At 34.3% G+C, this 19,287-nt stretch overlaps 2 protein-coding genes across 2 annotated transcripts; both read left to right on the top strand.

The window, feature by feature from the left end:
* The first annotated feature begins 5,387 nt into the window (after positions 1-5,387).
* Positions 5,388-7,658, top strand: LOC107866986 (phenylcoumaran benzylic ether reductase TP7). The gene is made up of 5 exons (XM_016713053.2): positions 5,388-5,672; positions 5,784-5,918; positions 6,611-6,848; positions 7,003-7,206; positions 7,299-7,658. The coding sequence occupies exons 1-5, from the start codon at positions 5,490-5,492 to the stop codon at positions 7,463-7,465; spliced, it is 927 nt and encodes a 308-aa protein (XP_016568539.2). The 5' UTR covers positions 5,388-5,489; the 3' UTR covers positions 7,466-7,658.
* A 5,376-nt stretch (positions 7,659-13,034) lies between these two features.
* Positions 13,035-15,623, top strand: LOC107866987 (phenylcoumaran benzylic ether reductase TP7). The gene is made up of 5 exons (XM_016713055.2): positions 13,035-13,511; positions 13,628-13,762; positions 14,468-14,708; positions 14,863-15,066; positions 15,159-15,623. The coding sequence occupies exons 1-5, from the start codon at positions 13,329-13,331 to the stop codon at positions 15,323-15,325; spliced, it is 930 nt and encodes a 309-aa protein (XP_016568541.1). The 5' UTR covers positions 13,035-13,328; the 3' UTR covers positions 15,326-15,623.
* Positions 15,624-19,287: the final 3,664 nt, after the last annotated feature.

Below are 19,287 nucleotides of genomic sequence, written 5' to 3'. Positions count from 1 at the left end.
ATATGTTGATTATCAGTAGAGACATTTCAGACATAAATGCAACGAAATGAATGCTCGAAAGCAAGTTCGATATGAAAGACCTGGAGTTGCGGATGTGATCTTAGGTATAAGAATCCATAGAACTCCACAAGAGTTGGCATTGTCACAGTCTCATTATATCGAAAAGGTACTTGACAAATTCAAGTATATGGAATTCGGTATTGCTAAGACTCCTTTGGATGTGAGTTTTGCACTTCGAAAGAATGAAGGTGAAAGTGACTCACAATTGGAGTAAGCAAGAGTATTGGAATGTTTAATGTATATAATGAACTGTACACAACCAGATATAGCATGCGCTATTAGTAATTTGAGTCGGTACACAAGTAATCCTAACAAAACTCATTGGATGGCAATGAAAAGAGTTTTGGGGTATCTTAAATACATGCAAGACTATGCCTTGCATTATAATAAATATTCTGAGGTACTTGAAGGATATAGTGATGCAAATTGGATCACCGAATCGAACGAAGTAAAATCTACAAGTGGATATGTATTTACTATCGGTGGAGGAGCAGTCTCTTGGAAATCATCCAAAAAGACTTGTATTGCTCGATCCACAATGGAATTTGAATTTATCGCATTGAATAAAGCCGGTGAAGAAGCAGAATGGCTTCGAAATTTCTTGGAAGATATTTCTTATTGGCCCAAACCAGTGGCACCAATATGTACACACTGTGATAGCTAAGCGGCAATAGGTAGGGCAGGGAGTATGATGTACAATGGTAAATCTCGTCACATATGACAGAGACATAATACCGTTAGAGAACTTCTCTCTAGTGGAATTGTCATTGTTGACTATGTGAAGTCAAAGGATAATGTGTCGGATCTACTTACAAAAGGCCTATTTAGAGAAGAAGTGGAAAGGACATCCAAGGAAATAGGTTTTAGGACAAGGACGAGTTAGCATGACGGTAACTCTACCTAGAAGACTGGAGATCCCAAGATCTAGGTTCAAGGAGATCAAACAAAGTTGTGTCTGACTGGTTCAACATTGTCAATTACCCAACCCATTCTCATGATGTAGACAATGTGTAGTAAACAAGCATAAGACTTAAAGTGAAAAGTCTTTTAATGATTATCTAAATTTGGTAAATTTGACCAAATAGTTTAATCTATAGGATTGAACATTTAGAAATCACCTATATGAGAGCGAAGTGAAAGCCGCTTCAAGGAGAATGTTAGTAAAGGCCTATTCTTTAAGCTCTCATGAAACTGCGACGTGTTCACGGCTGAAAAGAACAAAATCGTGAGAATCATAAACGGTAAAAGACTGGTTGTGTTACATGTGTTGTCTAGGTGTACATTAAAGCTCGACGGTTCAAAGATATCAAATCTACCGATTGACCGAGTGCATCCGATGCATGTTTACTACGGAAAGTTCAAAGGAAAACTCACTTATCCAGATGCAATCAGTCTTTGCTTGATGATCACATACTTGTCCGTAAAGTTTTATAAAGAATAGGCATTCCCCATTCATATGGGGAATTGTTGGGTTTAATTGGTGTGAATGAAAAATAAAGGGACACAACCTTTGAGCAAAAGACATATTGTTTTGAAAAAGGTGTGACTGTTCAGATAGTTGTGTTTGTTCAGAAAAAGACATAATATTTCGAATAAACAGACATGACTCTTCCAAAGGATACACCTTTTAAGTGAACCATTGCCACCTTTCATAAGAGACATCTGATGGCTATATAAACCTGCTTTCATCCACAGGTTTAGAAATGAATGAAAAATTTTCTGAAATAAAAACTCTTTTGTCTTCAAAATATTCTTTGTGATCAATCAAATCGTTGAATGAGTTCGACGAATCCAATTATTTGAGGTACCACTATAGTTGGATTGAAAACCATTTTATCCTGGGAGGAAGATTCCAAAACCTCGGGTATAGTGAGGGGAATTATTCCTTAAGAACACTCCGTGAAGTCGAGGGACTTGGCTTTATATTTTTGTTTCATCTTAATTTTTGAAAAAATAAAACACACTTCTTAGAAAGATCACTTTGATCTTGTGTTGAAGGTGTTTTTGTACTTCATAGTGTTCTTGTTTTAAACTTGAACTAGTATTGAAGTTGTTGTGCCTAAATACAGATTCTTGTACCCGAAAACACCATAAAATAACATAACCCACATTAAAACGTGAAGGTTAAAGGTAGAATCGAGATTGACAATTGAGTGAACGTTTATTGATTTTTTTCTTAATGAAATGCAAAATTCGATTTTCATTAATGTCTCTCTTTTGTTTCAATTCTGATTGATCAACTTCTGAGCTTCTTCCTCAAGGCAAGCTATAGGCTGCTTATTTTGAATAGACGAGAATCAATATATGTTGATTTTTGATTAAAAATCAGTTCGATTAATATGCTTGGTTCAAATATCATTACGAAAAATTCATTATTTAGATGCGTACTCACCATCTGCCTATTGTTGGGTCCGAAATTGAGAGGGCGTCATTCGAAAGCTTAAAGTTTGCAAATCAAGACGGTGATACTTCAAATGACAAACAAAAACATAATACTCAAAATATATTATTGATATGGTTGGTCAAACGACCTACATTGAAAACTAATATTGAAAAACCATAAAATCTATTAGGAGAAATCTCCCCTAAATAAGACTCTTTAATGACTGCATTGTGATGTTATTGTGTTATCCCTAACAGTGACGGAACCAGAATTTTCACCAAGGGGGTTCAAAATCGAAAAAAGTAGAAGGGAGTTTAACATCAATTATATATACATAAAAAATAATTTTAACCATATATAACTAGTATAATTTTTCGTCAAAAGGGGTTCGGATGAACCCCTAATCATAAGGTGGCTCCACCACGGATTCCTAAACAAAACTCTTTAATGACTACATTGTGGATGTTATTGTACTATGAATTGAGAAGAAATCCTTTCCGAAGTAAAATACAATTATGATAGACTCAAGTAAGGTGGGAAATTCAGGAAAAATTCTAACACCGATCTCACACTTTAGCTTCCAAACCAAATTTGAATTTCTTCCTTCATTTTCCAATCTTTCCATCTCCAGCCACTCACATTTTCCACCAAAAAAAATAAAAATTAAAGGTGGAGATCACGGTTTGGTGGGGTTTGTACGTAGTGCTCTACTTGTGATCATAATCACAAATATTTCCATTTCTCACATCACTCAATTCCAATAACGTGCATTCATCCTTATTTCAGGCTTCATTCATTTTTAAGTTATACCTTAATATACTTCACTATTTGGCAGTTCCACCATCCATGGGTTATATGACCTTTTACCTAACCTATAGATTCAATGTTTCATATATTGAAAAATAACCAAGCACTTTTTTTTTCTTATTTTTCATATTGTCACGCTCCAAATTTAAAATCGTGATGGCACCTATCTCACTCTCCGTAATAGATAAGCTAGAAATTCAAATTCAAACACAACATCTCAAACTCATAGAAGTGGAAGAAAATATAAACATAATAAGCCCCGAATAATCTCAAAAGTAGATTATTAGACCAGTATAGTCAAATCATAGATAATCTCATGTCTGGTAGTCACTAATATAAGCCACTAAAGATAGAAGTTAAAGAAAAGTTTGAGTATCTTAAAATGCGAAAAATGCATAAAGATAAGGCTAGAGGAGATTTAAGTAGTCTCTGAAAAGAATAGCAACTAGCTCAAATCTCCAGTGGTGCTAACGCAGAAGGAACCACTAGAATCAATGCCCATAGATTGTCGGATCGGTACCTGTACATAAGGTGCAGCAAAAGTAAGGGTAAGTATGGAGCCACGTGTACTCAACAAGTATCGATCGACCCTAATTCAAAGTGGTGATGAGTAACACCACGTCAACCATCTAAAAACAACCATACAACGAGCACTCAGGAAAACCACTCTAATCTAACTGAATTATCAAGTCTAACAGTTACAAGGATATCATAACACCATTCAAGAAATCCTTAATACAGTAAAATCAAGTAACATATATTCAAGTACTTAATAAACAGTAACACATACACCTTACTCAATCTGAACCATGAATGAATGGATGAATGAATGTTATGTAATGCAATGCATGTGTTATTTACACACCTATCGAGCAATGGCTTCAAGGTCGGAACTCATGGGGGGACTCGCAAGGTCCATGTACTGTGCAGGCATGCACTCTGATCTCAATAAATATATTGTGTAGGCGTGTACTCCGACCCCAATAATAGATAATAATGTGCAGGCGTGCAATCTGACCCCTATGTAATGCAATGCATGACGTGCAGGCATGCAACTCCGATCCCAAATCAACAATAATTTTAAGCAAAGCATTTCATGTCTTATGCCGAATAAACATCAATTTCAAAATCAACTCAACTCATCAAGTGGAAGTATTCTCACTAGCTAGCTTTTTCAATAATTCATTTACTATAGCAAATCAGCCCATTGGGCTAGCAGATAGGAAAAACAGATCAAAACATACAATTAACTTGTTTTAACCCCTCAAATAACATCGATACCCGCATAGATGTTTGTCACTTCACCCATGCGGGACCTCCATTCAACTTGTCTCAAACCGAAGCCAAATGTTAATTAACAGATTTTCCCTTACGTAAAGCTTCCACAAAGTTAGAATCTGTTCAAATACAAAATCTCCACAAGAATACAAACTAGCACGTTGAATTTCAGCTAAATCGGATCATTATTCAACCTATTGAAAACACTACAACACTATCCAAAGTCGTTTCAGTTAAAGGTTAACTATGATCAAGATTTACTTTATCAATGTATATGATCACTTACAACGAGTATCATTCACAAAATAATCAAATGAGTAGATTAAAAATAAACTAACTTGTCGTAACAAGTTTAAATTCAGTTATTGTATTTAACCAAAAAAAATCTAGTTATAGTATAAATATATATATTTTTTATTATTAACTATAATTACTTCTTAAGATATTAAATTTTAATATTCGAAAAATGATATAGATTGCTATTTTATTTATTTCTTTTAAAATATGTAAAGTTAAAAGTGAATAAATAAACATATGATCTGGTCGGTTGGAAGGGGAGCCTTGTAGTAACTGGTAAAGTTACTGCCATGTGACCAGGGGGTCACGGGTTCAAGCCTTGGAAACAGCCTCTAGCAGAAATACAAGATAAGGCTGCGTACGATACACTCTTGTGCTGAAGCCCTTCCCCGAACACTACACATAGCGATAGCTTTAATGTACCGAACTATCCTTTTTTATGATTTGGTCGGTTGATGGGCCTCAAAGAAAGCAAAGACAATTTTTGTGGAGGGTTAGTTGGAAAAGTAAGGTCATTTTGGTCATTACAGCTCCCTACCTTATTGTATAAAATGATGTTGCTTCAGCATGTTTGATACACAAACACAACACAACCAAATTCTTGAAAAAGGCTCTTGCAGCTTCAACATCCACTCAAAATCTTTAAGCTTTATTTGATCATCAAATGGCTGAGAAAAGCAAAGTTTTGATCATTGGAGGAACTGGCTATATTGGTAAATTTGTTGTGGAAGCAAGTGCAAAATCTGGACATCCAACTTTTGCTTTAGTTAGAGAGACCACAATTTCTGACCCTGTTAAGGGTAAAATTGTTGAGAATTTCAAGAATTTGGGTGTCAGTATTGTCAATGTATGTATGTTATGGACTATGGTGCATTACTTAATTTGCTTTTTGGAAAAAAAATGAGATTGAAGTAAAGTTTGCATGCATATGTTTGTTTGATTTCTTGTTTTTGGACAGGGTGATTTGTATGATCATGAGAGTTTGGTGAAGGCTATGAAGCAAGTAGATGTGGTTATATCAACTGTGGGTATGATGCAATTGGCTGATCAAGTTAAGATCATTGCTGCTATCAAAGAAGATGGCAATATTAAGGTATAGAGATGTGAAAAATGCCTATCCATTTAGCATGGTTACTCTGACATTTCTATCTGTATTGATTTCCCATTCGGCGTTCACTACCCGCACTGGGGTCCTGACTAATCCGGATTTGCTCTGCATAACAAGCTCGAACTTGAGACCTCTGGTTAAGGAGAGAGATTGTGTAGTATTGTTAAGTATCATTGGTAGATCTTTGTTGTGTGGTTGCCGAACAAATATAATTAAAAGATGTAACATAGGACAGAAGGTGGTAGTGGAATACTAGAATCTAAGCTAAACCATTCTCAAAGGAGTAGTATGCACAATTTTTATTATAGTAATTCTTGATAAAATTCTTGATTATAGATCACATTTGGATTATAGAAGCTAGACTAATCAAAGGGACCTTAAACCTATGTTGCTCGGATTGTTCAATAATATCGATGGGTGCGTGTTGGATCCTCCAAAAGTAGTGCATTTTCGGAGGACCCAACATGGATGCAACAACATATTTGGAGAGTTCGAGCAACATAGCCTCAAACTAAGGGAGTATTGAACATCTTGATCTGCATAGCCAAGTGTATGAGAGAAGTATGCAGCAAGTTGACGTAAATGCCTTAAATTTTGGAAGAATCTTTCACTAAAAGGATCTGAAAATGATTAAGATAATGTTCACAGATCTAAAATATCTTGTACTTATTTTTAAGAGATTCTTCCCTTCGGAGTTTGGTATGGATGTCGATAAGTTGAACACTGTGGAGCCAGCAAAGTCTACATTTGCTTTGAAAGTCCAAATCCGTAGAGCTATTGAGGCTGAAGGAATTCCTTATACTTATGTCTCATGCAACTGTTTTGCTGGTTATTTCTTACCAAATTTGGTTCAGCCAGGAGCCACTGCTCCTCCTCGAGACAAAGTCATCATTCCTGGAGATGGAAATGTTAAGGGTAAGTCAAATTCCTCACCCCCGCCCACTAGTGTTAGGTGGCGATTCCATTGATTCGAATTTGGCACACATGCAAACAAAATAGAACAAGTTCATGACTGAATGTCTCATTTTTTTTTGTCCACTTTTTTCTGCTTTGTTCTGTTTGTCTGCAGTTGTATTCAATGAAGAACATGACATTGGCACCTACACCATTAAGGCTGTTGATGACCCGCGAGCATTGAACAAGACCCTCTACATCAAGCCTCCCAAGAATACCTTATCATTCAACGAGCTTGTGGCTATATGGGAGAAATTGATTGGTAAAACTCTAGAGAAAATCTACATTCCTGAGGAGCAAATTCTCAAGGACATCCAGAGTCAGTAATCTTTATCATTCATTGTTAGTCAAGACTGTTTCTTTCGATTTAGCATATGTAATCATAACAATGCATATTGTGTACTGTTGCAGCATCTCCAATGCCAATCAATGTCATACTAGCAATCAACCACTCAACATTTGTGAAGGGTGATCAAACCAATTTTGAGATCGAGCCATCGTTTGGGGTTGAGGCCTCAGAACTTTATCCAGATGTCAAGTACACCACTGTGGAGGAGTACCTTAGTCGCTTTGTCTAAATTTTACATGTTTTATGTCTCAGATCACTCGAATAAGTTGTTAGATGATGAGTGTTGTTAGACATTCTGTCGTGGAACTATGAGTGTCTGTTAACTGTGTCACTGGGGGATTGGTGAATGGTATGTTTTAAGTCTGTTTTGTCCATCAGTGCTGAGTAGTACTATAATAAAACTACCTGAAACATTTGTGTCATTTTGCTTTTGCATTACTGCTCTATTATCTTGTGCCAGATATCAATCAAAGAGGACTCTACCGCTTATATGTGAGGCTCACTAATTTCAGTTTTCTCTTGTTTTTGTATGTGTTCAGGTAGCGTATGGAACATAGTCAACGGATCATTTGTTTTAAAATTTAAAGAACCCAAACTAACACATCGAACTTTCAATTCCTTCCCGTCTATAGAATTCAACATTTATGATATATGTTCTGTTTTGTTTTCTAACCCTTCATTCGGAATGATTTGACCAGGGGGACCAGATCGTCCTCTTGCCACATATCTCAGTCATTTGTTCCATCAGAAACCTATGTAATTGTATCCCGATCAAAGAGCTGATGCACAGATACGTAGAGATTGAATAATATTATCATTCATGCTTTATTCATACTCCAGGAAATTCTTCCGCATTTCCCTACTAGTTAGGTGAACCCTCCAACTTCACTTAACTTTTGTTAGGAAGATTATGCTTCTTCATTCTATAATGGGTCATGAGCTCATGGTCCTTTCTTAAGTAGAGTAACAACATCAACATCATACCTGGTGTAATCCCACAAGTGGGGTTTGGGGACGGTAGAAGGTAGGGTGTATGCATACTTTACCCCTACCTCGTGGAGTCTAACCTTTATTTTACTCGAACTTCATCAATCCTCACCTTGCTTTTGTACTATAATAAATGGAATTGTTGCTGTACATTCAGTAGATATATTCACAAATCACTCTGTACATCCAACCCCGACCAAAATAATGCAAAGGACCATCCTGTCTCAATGCCCAAGTGAGCTGCCTACTCAATTTCTTGAACCAAAATGAAGTCTTCACTCTTCATCATTGGCCCAATGCACACATTATAAACTGTGTGTTGCTCGGATCCTCCATAAATATTCTCACATCCGTATCGGATCCTCCAAACATACACTATTTTTAAGCGATCCGACAAAAGTACGACGATATTTTCGAAGAATCCGAGCATAGCTTATTAGTACTAACATAACAACATTTTCATCTCTCATATCCTCGATGTCCGCGTGTCGAGACTGGATATGGCCCCGGTGCTGGTGGTAATGGCAGTGCTGCCGCGACAAGCGCCCTCCTTGGCAACAACCCCATCACTTTTCCGGCCTTTACACTCTTGTTTTTTTTGGTTTATCATCCGGTGGTCGGTGTCTACATTGAAGCCTAATTAATCCGAATCGCACTTGGCAAGACCATTAAAGTGACAGCACTTACAACAAAGATTTCTCCACACTCAGGTACTGTATCTTTTAACTCATCTGTAAAAGAGAGAGATCATACATTAATGGTAAATTTAAAGTAAACTAAATTAATATATCATGCTTTAAAAGATGGGTAAAACTCATTTCCCCCTCAAATTTACTTTAAAGATCAAAGTCGTTCCTCTACTTTGAATAATAAGCATTCTTTCTCCTTTTACCTTGACCATATCAATTTTAACCTTGACATTTGCAATATCTTCTTATAGTATACATTATTTATTTTAATCAAGTATTTATATATTTTTATCTAAATTTTTTAGTTTAACCTTTTTAATGAATTTGTCACAAAAGCTAATGTTATTTTTTATGATTGTTATTTTATTAAGATAACTCACAAGTATTTTTCGTCCCCCTTCCCTTCAATGTTTTAAGATATATTTTTTCACTTTATTAATATGAAGAAGGATTGCAACTTATAGCATTTTTCATATTTTCTGATCATCTAAATTTAAATTTAAATATTAAATTATACATCTTAAAATATTGATCAAAGTTCATGAAGGTTGACATCAAAAAGCAAAATAATGACATGTAAAAGTAAACAGAGGGAGTATATATTTAGGAGTTGTTTGGTGTGAGGTATAAGAAATAAGTAGCCCCGGAATAAAATGAAGGATTATCTTATCTCATGTTTGGTTGGAGGAATTAGTCAATACCAGGATAACTTATCCCACCATTTACATCATAGTGATGGGATAAGTTATCCCAGATAATTTTGGAATAATTAATCTCGGAATTAATTATCCCGGGATAACTATTTCCCAACCAAACGGCCCCTTATAATATAAGTAAATTTTTGAATTAATTTAGTATAAAACATATCCTCATTTTTGTTATATGTTATTATATTACATGCATTGGAATATGTTTATAAAGTTATTTTTATTTGTTATTTTCACAAGTATAAATAGATATTACAGTCTTATTTATTATTAATAAATAAATTTCCTTATCATAGTCATTTATTTCATTTGGAACATCAGTAACTTATATACTTAATATATGTTTCTTACGTTTTTTCATCTAGAAAATAATTTTCTTTTGTTTTACAAAAATTTAATATATATATATATATATATTAAAAATAAAAAATATAATGATTTTAAAGAGGTAAAAAAAAATAAAGATTAATAGTGTAAGGATAAAATAGATATTTAAAAAACATAAGTAGAAAAAATGAAGAAGAATACTTATTATTTAAAGTTGAGGGGAGAGTTTGATTTTTAAAATAAAGTTAAGGGGGGAATGATTTTCACCCTTTAAAAGACACATAAATGTCATCCACAAAAATGCTAACAAAAACCAAATAGAGCGAAATTATTTTGTAAATGGAAATGAATCTTAATGGATTTCCGTGTTAGATTAGTATTTAATTAAAATTTCTTTTATTTAAATCAACAATATTTAAGCTCACATTTCCGACGAAGTTAAAGTTTTTAATAATTTCAACTATAACCTCATAATTCTTTTTGATACTATAGAATAATAAATAATATTTTATAAGTATTTATTATTTTTCATAGTAGATATGAAAAAGTATAAAACAATAATCTCGTAAAGGCATGTAAAAAATAAACATAATAAGTAAATAGACCGAATAGATATCTTTATCTATTTTTATTAAATTAATTTATATAATGACTCTTAATTGAGGTTATAATTATAATTTAACTTAAAAGCATTGACTTTTTTTTTTTCAAATGATTCTATAAGATGAAAAAAATGTAATTAACAAAAATTATTGCCACTAAAATTATGAGAGAAAAAAAATTCAATAAATATCAAAATAAATTTATTTTTAGCTACAACTTAGAAATAAATACTTACAAATTTTATAAAAATATCAATATTTTTTTCTATTATGATCTCCATCAAAGCGTAGTTATTAAATATTTTAAATTATATCATTAAATAAAATATCAAATTACTTGAAGCTATATTTTAATTCTCTGATATTATCTTCTTCCTCATAAATAATAGTTTTTATTTAAAATTATAAAATTATATGATTAAAAATTCTAACAATTATGAAAACTTATCAACAAAACTTGTTTAGCAGATCATTATATATACTGATTATAAAGTTAAAAAAATATAATATAAATTATTATTTTTATACTTTGAGTTTGGGCCCGGACTTAGCATAGGCCTCGCGAAACTAGTATTGAATAATAACCAAAGACTTTTTTGTTCTTATTTTTCATATTGTCACGTCTCAAATTCGGAATTGAAATGACACTTATTCCACCCTCCGTGATAGGTAAATCGAGAATTCAAATCCAAAAACAACATCTCAAACTAGACTTAATCAACCGACTTTTCCTTACGTAAAACTTTCAAACGGTTAGAATCTATATAAATACAAAATTTGCATAAAAATACAAACTAGCACGTTGAATTTCAACTAAATCGGATCATTATTCAATCTTTAAGTCAAAAATTCTTACTCGAAAAACTCTAGATAAAAACCTAAATTTTTCTAAACCAAAATTGATCGAGATCAAATAATCTAAAGCTAAGGAAGCAATGAAAACCAACAACTGTACTACTACCTTTACATATACGGAAGCCATTTATACTATCTATTAAAATTGTATGAAAATTTACCAGAATCCAAATCTAAACATGAAACAAAACATTGGCGTACCACATAACAATTTCACAGAAACTATGTGAAAAATTAGCCTAACTCTATTCTATCATTTTTTAAAGATTAGCCATTGTACGTTAGCTAATCACTATTGCTAAAGACAAAAGAGAATATATATATATATTACTAACTAACAAGTTTCATTCCATGTTAAAATATAAACCTAATGCTAAAACAACAATACACTTATTACGCACAACCTAAGTTGCTCGAATTTTTTTAAAATGTTGCCGTACCAGTGTTAGATTTTTCAAAAATGAATTGATTTTGAAGGATCCGACATGCACCAATGATATTTTTGAAGAGTCCGAACAACATAGCACACCACTGCCTAACACTGTACCCACTTATGTTCATTCTCATATTTACCCATAAGTAATTAAATTACAATTTTGACCCATTACTAATTAAATTAATTATCTGAAATATTTATAAAATAGATCATCGAAATTTATCCAAAACCTCAAGAAACAAACCAATTATGTACATTAACTAAAAAGTTCATTACAGACCTATTGAAAACACTACAACACTATTCGAGGTCATTTCGATTAAAGATTCATCATGATCGGGCTTAAATTGATCAAAATTCAAGAACCTGGTTAATGACTTAAATCGCCTCCGAACACTTCAAAATTCGACACTACCTGTCCCCGTAAATAATAAATCACGTCTAAACACTACGAGGAGGATTAAAATAAGAGAAGTTCACAAAATTACGACTAAGGGTCGTAAACATATTCAATCAAATTAATTTGCTTACATTTCAAAAATCATGTATATTTCAAAAATAATGAGTATTGAATGTATTAGCATTTCCAGTATTGATATAATCTACCCTTCTTTCGATTCCTTTTTTTTTTTTTGGGGTAGAATCCCATCTTAATCTTCATTGCTCTAACTAATTAACTTTTTGTCCTGAAATATTTAATAAAATCTTCGTTGATTAAAATCACATAAAAAGATTTGGCTATGTAAGTTCTTATCAAGAGTCATTAGATATGATCTAACTTACTTTTGGTTCCTTATCACTAATTACTATGTATTATGCATGCTATTTTTGCAAAGTATCCATGTTAATTTTATCTTGCATCGTTTTGATTTTAAATTATTGAATGTCTCCGAAGTGACTTTTGATTTACACTTACTGCACTAAAATTTATGCGCCTTTGCGGTGGGAGAATATTTGTACAACTGACAGTGCACAAAACTTAAAAGCTTATTTTTTACACCTTTTTACATTATGATCACTTATAACTACGAGTAACATTCATACAACACGAAATGAGTATGTTAAAAATAAACTAACCTATCGTAGCAAGTTTAAATCCAGTTATAGTAGTTAACCAAAAAAAAAATATATAGTTATAGCATAAATATTTTTTTAATATATATATATATACATATATAATCTTATTATTAATTACAATCACTTCTTAAGATATTAAATTTATTATATTTAAAAAATGATATATATTACCATTTTATTTAATTTTTTTAAAATGCGTAAAGTTAATAATGGACAAATAAACATAAACAGAGCCAGGGAAAAGTATGGTCTAGTGGGTTGATGGTCTTCAAAAACAAAGACAATTTTGTGGAGGGTTAGTTGGAAAAGTAAGGTCATTTTGGTCATTACAGCTCCCTACCTTATAAAATGATACGTGTTTGATACACAACACAACACAAAACCAAATCTTTAAGCTTTATTTGATCATCAAATGGCTGAGAAAATCAAAGCTTTGATCATTGGAGGAACTGGCTATATTGGTAAATTTGTTGTGGAAGCAAGTGCAAAATCTGAACATCCAACTTTTGCATTAGTTAGAGACACCACAGTTTCTGACCCTGTTAAGGGTAAAATTGTTGAGAGTTTCAAGAATTTGGGTGTCAGTATTGTCAATGTATGTATGTTATGGACTATTATGGTGCATTATTTAATTTGCTTTTAGGAAAAAAATGAGATTGAAATAAAGTTTGCGTGCAAATATTATTTGTTTGATTTCTTGTTTTTGGACAGGGTGATTTGTATGATCATGAGAGTTTGGTGAAGGCTATGAAACAAGTAGATGTGGTGATATCAACTGTGGGTATGAGGCTATTGGCTGATCAAGTTAAGATCATTGCTGCTATCAAAGAAGCTGGCAATATTAAGGTATAGATGTGAAAAATGCCTATCCATTTCTATCTATATTGATTTCCCATTCAGTGTTCAGTATCCGTATGGCGGTCCCTGACTAATTCGGATTTGCTCTGCATAATGAGCTCGAATGTGAGACCTCTGGTTAAGGATAGAGAGTTCGTGTAGTATCTGTTAAGTATCATTGATAGAACTTTGTTGTGTGGTTGCCGAACAAATATAATTAAAAGATGTAACATAGGACAGAAGGCGATAGTGGAATACTAGATTCTAAGCTAAACCATTCTCAAAGGAGTAGTATGCACAATCTTGGTTACAGTAATTCTTGATAAAAAATTTGAATTTATAGATCACATTTGGATTAGAGAATCTAGACTAATAAAGGGACCGTAAATTTATGCTGCTCGGACTGTTCAGTAATGTCTACGGGTGCGTGTTGGATCCTCCAAAAGTTGTGCATTTTTGGAGGATCCAACATGGGGTTCAACAACATATTTGGAGAGTCTGAGCAACATAGCCTCCAACGCATAAAACGATCTGGATTACAAACTGTTAACATGGCCTAGTGGAGCATCTCGATCTGCATAGACAAGTGTATGACAGAAGTATGCAGCAAGTTCACGTAAATGCCTTAAATTTTGGAAGAATATTTCACTAAAGGATCTGAAAATGATTAAGATAATGTTCACAGATATAAAATATCTTGTACTTATTTTTCAGAGATTCTTCCCTTCGGAGTTTGGTATGGATGTCGATAAGTTGAACGCTGTGGAGCCAGCAAAGTCTATGTTTGCTTTGAAAGTTCAAATCCGTAGAGCTATTGAGGCTGAAGGAATTCCTTATACTTATGTCTCATGCAACTATTTTGCTGGTTATTTCTTACCAAATTTGGTTCAGCCAGGGGCCACTGCTCCTCCTCGAGACAAAGTCATCATTCCTGGTGATGGAAATGTAAGGGTAAGTCGAAAAAGGTTCCTTACCCCCGCCCACCAGTGTTAGGTGGCGATTCCATTGATTTGAATTTGCCACACTTGCCAATAAAATAGAACAAGTTCATGACTGAATGTCTCATCATTTTTGTCCACTTTTTTCTGCTTTGTTCTGTTTGTCTGCAGTTGTTTTCAATGAAGAACATGACATTGGCACCTACACCGTTAAGGCTGTTGATGACCCGAGAGCATTGAACAAGACCCTCTACATCAAGCCTCCCAAGAATATCTTATCGTTCAACGAGCTTGTGGCTATATGGGAGAAATTGATTGGTAAAACTCTAGAGAAAATCTACATTCCTGAGGAGCAAATTCTCAAGGACATCCAGAGTTAGTAATCTCTATCATTCATCTTTAGTCTAGGCTGATTCTTTCGATTTATCATATGTAATCATAACAATGCATATTGTGTGCTGTTGCAGCATCTCCAATCCCAATCAATGTCATACTAGCACTCAACTACTCAGCATTTGTGAAGGGTGATCAAACCAATTTTGGGATCGAGCCATCGTTTGGGGTTGAGGCCTCAGAACTTTATCCAGATGTCAAGTACACCACAGTGGAGGAGTACGTTAGTCGCTTTGTCTAAATCATACACATTTGATGTCTCTGATAACTTGAATAAGTTGTTAGATGATGAGTATTGTTAGACATTGTGTCTGGAACTATGAGTGCCTGTTAAGTATGTCATCGGGGAGACACGTTGAATGGTATGTTTCAAGTCCTTTTTTACTGTCCGTACAAGAACTATAATGAAACTGCAGAAGCAAATGTATTGCATTATTGCTCTACCATCTTGTGCCAGATTTTAGGCTGCGATGTAATATAAAATTGCCTTGTTGTTAATAAGGATCAATACCATTTTTATATGAGGCTCACTTATTTCAGTTTTCTCTAGTTATCTTATGAGTTTAGGTAGAGTATGGAACATAATCAACGGATTGTTTCATCTACAATCTAAAGAATTCAAACCAACACATCCAGCTTTCAATTCCCTCCTATTTATAGAATTCAACATTTATGATATATGTTCCTTTTGCTTGCTAATCCTTCATTTGGAATGATCTGAACCGGAAGGGGGAAGGGGGAAACCGTATCATCCTTTTGCCACATATCTGTGTCATTTATTCCTTTAGGAACCTATGCAATAGTATCGCGATCAAATAGCTGATGAGTATAGGAATTGGAAACATTGTAACTTTGTTATGATGATTTTAAATGATGAGTTATTGCCCTACCATTATCATTCATGCTTTATTCATACTCCAGGAAGTTCTGCTTTTCCCTACTAGTTAGGTGAACCCTCCAACTTCACTTAACTTCTGTTAGGAAGATTATGCTTCTTCATTCTAGATTGGGTCATGAGCTCATGATCCTTTCTTAAGTAGAGTAACAACATCAACATCATATCATACCTAGTGTAATCCCACAAGTGGGGTCGGGGGATGGTAGAAGGTAGGGTGTACCCCTACCTCGTGGAGTAAACCTTTATTTTACTCAAATTTCATCAATCTTCACTGCCATTATTGTTGTATGGAAAAGGAAGTACAAATGTAAAAGAGGTTGAATAGAAGAAAAAGAACTAACCAATTGCTTTTGTACTATAATAAATGGAATTGTTGCTGTACATTCAGTAGATATATTCACAAGTCATGCTGTCTATCCAACCCCTGCCAAAATAATGCAAAGGACCACCCTGTCTCAATGCCCAAGTGAGCTGCCTACTCAATTTCTTGAACCAAAATGAAGTCTTCACTCTTCATCATTGGCCCAATGCACACCTTCTAAACTATGTTGCTCGAATCCTCCATAAATATCCTCACATCCGTATCGGATCCTCCAAACATACACTACTTTTAAGCGATCCGATAAAAGTACGACGATATTTTCGAAGAATCCGAGCAACATAGCTTATGAGTGCTGATGTAAACAACATTTTCATCTCTCATATCCTCGATGTCAGCGTGTCGAGACTGGATATGGCCCCGGCGCTGGTGATAATGGCAGTGCCGCCGCGACAAGCGCCCTCCTTGGCAACAACCCCATCACTTTTCCAGCCTTCACTCTCTCTTTTAACTCACCTGTAAAAAGAGAGATCAATAACTTCAAACTTGATCTTATATAAGACCATGTTGCTAGTGTAGTCCCACACAGTGGGATTTGGATTTGGAGAGGGTAGAGTGTACGCTAACCTTACCCCTACCTCATAGGCAAAGAGGTTGCTTCCTGAAGATCCTCGGCTGAAGAGAAAACAAATCAAAGCAATCCAGAAAAAGGAAGTAACGGATGTGAAAGCACCACAAAACGTGTTGAACAATAACTACAACAAATAACAAAGGAAGTGATGAAACATTTTAACAATCTCCTTACTCGTGTATTTGATGACAAAAAACTCCCCATTGGCTTTAGCAGTAGCTGATAAACGAACAAGAACAGGAGTAACAATGGTGAGAACAGCCCAAAAGAATAAAATCAAGATAATTGTTCTCCCACTCATTTAATGGACAACTATTTTCATAAAGACATTGAAAGAAGGATTTTTATTTATTTATGTTAGGTACTGCAAGAAATGTTTTGTTACTTAGCTTAGCTGGCCATGTTTAAGAACTTTCCACATTAATGATACTAAAGCATTCCAAACTAGTATTAATAATGCCCAATTGGACGTGTTTAATATGCACAAGTAAACTCATTTGTTATAAAAGTCAAAATACTTACGCTGATAATCTTGTTATTTTCTGTGTTAAGGTTGTTACTTGTTAGGAAGTTGTTACACCAATTGGGTGTTTACGATTAAGTATCCACATGGCATATCATCCGACGTCGGATTACACCAATCAAAATTTTGAATTTGAGAGTTAGAGTTGACGTCAATCTCACGCCTTGTCATCAGATAATAAAGTAGATTTTCAGCAATTTTTTTCTCTTAGTGAACACCCTAAAGACATAGTAATGAAAAATTGGTTGCTTTCCTCAATGAAGCACACACAATACAAATTTTGCAGCATGTGTTGGTCTTCCAATGCCCATTTCTATTTGGAAGAAATTTCAAATCAGGCACACACTGTTATGTTAGTTATAAGATAAAATGAGATTTGAGCAGACAACTTTAACACGATATCACAGTACGATAGTAGCAAATAGAAAAGGACAATTCAATGCAGAAAACTCTCGTGTGCACGAGGTGTGCTAAAGAATAGCCGGATCACATACGATCTGTTGTAAGTATAGCTCAATATTGAATCTGTCACGACCCGAACTAGGGCCTGGCCGTGACGGACATCCCGAACCATGAAGGCCCGGACGTCCTACTCCATCTGATCTGGTAATCGCACAACATTCATGTAATAAAAGAAAATGCGGAATTTTAATCTAATACGGAAACATGATCATACTCTAGATTCAGTTTAACAATAAGGAATGAAATCCGAAATCAACTAAACAACTTCTGAAACGGTCTGCAAAATCTCTACTACATGATCTAAAGATAACTGTCTGAAAAGCTGGGACAAGGCCCCTAGTAGATCAAAACAAATGAATAACATAATCTGAAATAACATGCCTTCTGGAACAAAGAAGGCTCACCACCGCACGGATCACTTCTCTTTGGATACTCTACTGATTAGCCAGACCCCTAGACTGAGCCTCCGAACCTGGGAGGTAGGGGGTCAATACATTTGTACTGGTACACAGAGCAAATCCAAAATAATAATTTATATTCAACAAATATGAGAGCAATTTAAAACATTTCATAAATATATCATATAGTAAGAAATCCCATGAGCATTTCTGAAAGACTCTGAAAGAAAATCATCTGAACTTTGAGACATTCTTTGTTTTACTTCTGCACTAGGTGGTATACCTACAACTCTGAAATTTCACGGGCTATATGGAATCCGCCATTAACTCGGCGGGGAAGCCTCCACTACAAGTGTGCCGCAAGGGTTGGAGTCTCTGACTCTGCTACGCTACACGGCCGTTACCAGCATAAAAATATTATACCCGGATCAACAAATCACGATTTTAGGCTAAGAGTTACTTGAACTCAAGTCTTCTTCAGGTAACCACCTAACCCTCTTTAAGCCCATTTTTAACTCTTTAAAACATGCATTCTCTGAAAACATATTCTGAAAACATACTCTGTTATGGCATACATACTTATGGTATCGTCATACCATTGACTTGCAATTCACATCTCTGAGCCATTATTGGCATATAATAATCTTTGTTTCAAAACGTAAATCTGGGACCACCCTATCAATAAGTCATTTCAAGAAACTCTTTCTTAAAGCTCATGTAAACATATGCAAGAAACTCTCTTTTCAACATTTCAAATACACAAGGTGGTCATGTCAAAATATATCAATCACATGCAATTCTTTCTTTTTAAGACAAGAACGAAATCATACCAAGAAACACCCTCTCATCATCATCAAAATCATGTTAAATACTTACATATTGAAAAGATCCCCTTCAAAAAATTAAACAAGCATCTCAAATCATTCCCAACAAATTCGTCAACTCTAAATCATTAAATAGAGAGATTTCAAT

Source organism: Capsicum annuum, chromosome 4 (assembly GCF_002878395.1).
Source record: "Capsicum annuum cultivar UCD-10X-F1 chromosome 4, UCD10Xv1.1, whole genome shotgun sequence".
NCBI lineage: Eukaryota > Viridiplantae > Streptophyta > Magnoliopsida > Solanales > Solanaceae > Capsicum > Capsicum annuum.
Note: the sequence above shows the minus strand (reverse complement) of the source record. Positions and strands in the feature narration are given on the sequence as shown.

What these genes read in the sequence shown, in the direction of transcription:
- LOC107866986 (XM_016713053.2), top strand. Translation starts at nt 5,490, where the DNA reads ATGGCTGAGAAAAGCAAAGTTTTGATCATTGGAGGAACTGGCTATATT. An exon ending in TGGGTGTCAGTATTGTCAAT is followed by an intron (nt 5,673 to 5,783) that starts GTATGTATGTTA and finishes GTTTTTGGACAG; the next exon opens with GGTGATTTGTATGATCATGA. An exon ending in AATTCTCAAGGACATCCAGA is followed by an intron (nt 7,207 to 7,298) that starts GTCAGTAATCTT and finishes GTACTGTTGCAG; the next exon opens with CATCTCCAATGCCAATCAAT.
- LOC107866987 (XM_016713055.2), top strand. Translation starts at nt 13,329, where the DNA reads ATGGCTGAGAAAATCAAAGCTTTGATCATTGGAGGAACTGGCTATATT. An exon ending in AAGAAGCTGGCAATATTAAG is followed by an intron (nt 13,763 to 14,467) that starts GTATAGATGTGA and finishes CTTATTTTTCAG; the next exon opens with AGATTCTTCCCTTCGGAGTT. An exon ending in AATTCTCAAGGACATCCAGA is followed by an intron (nt 15,067 to 15,158) that starts GTTAGTAATCTC and finishes GTGCTGTTGCAG; the next exon opens with CATCTCCAATCCCAATCAAT.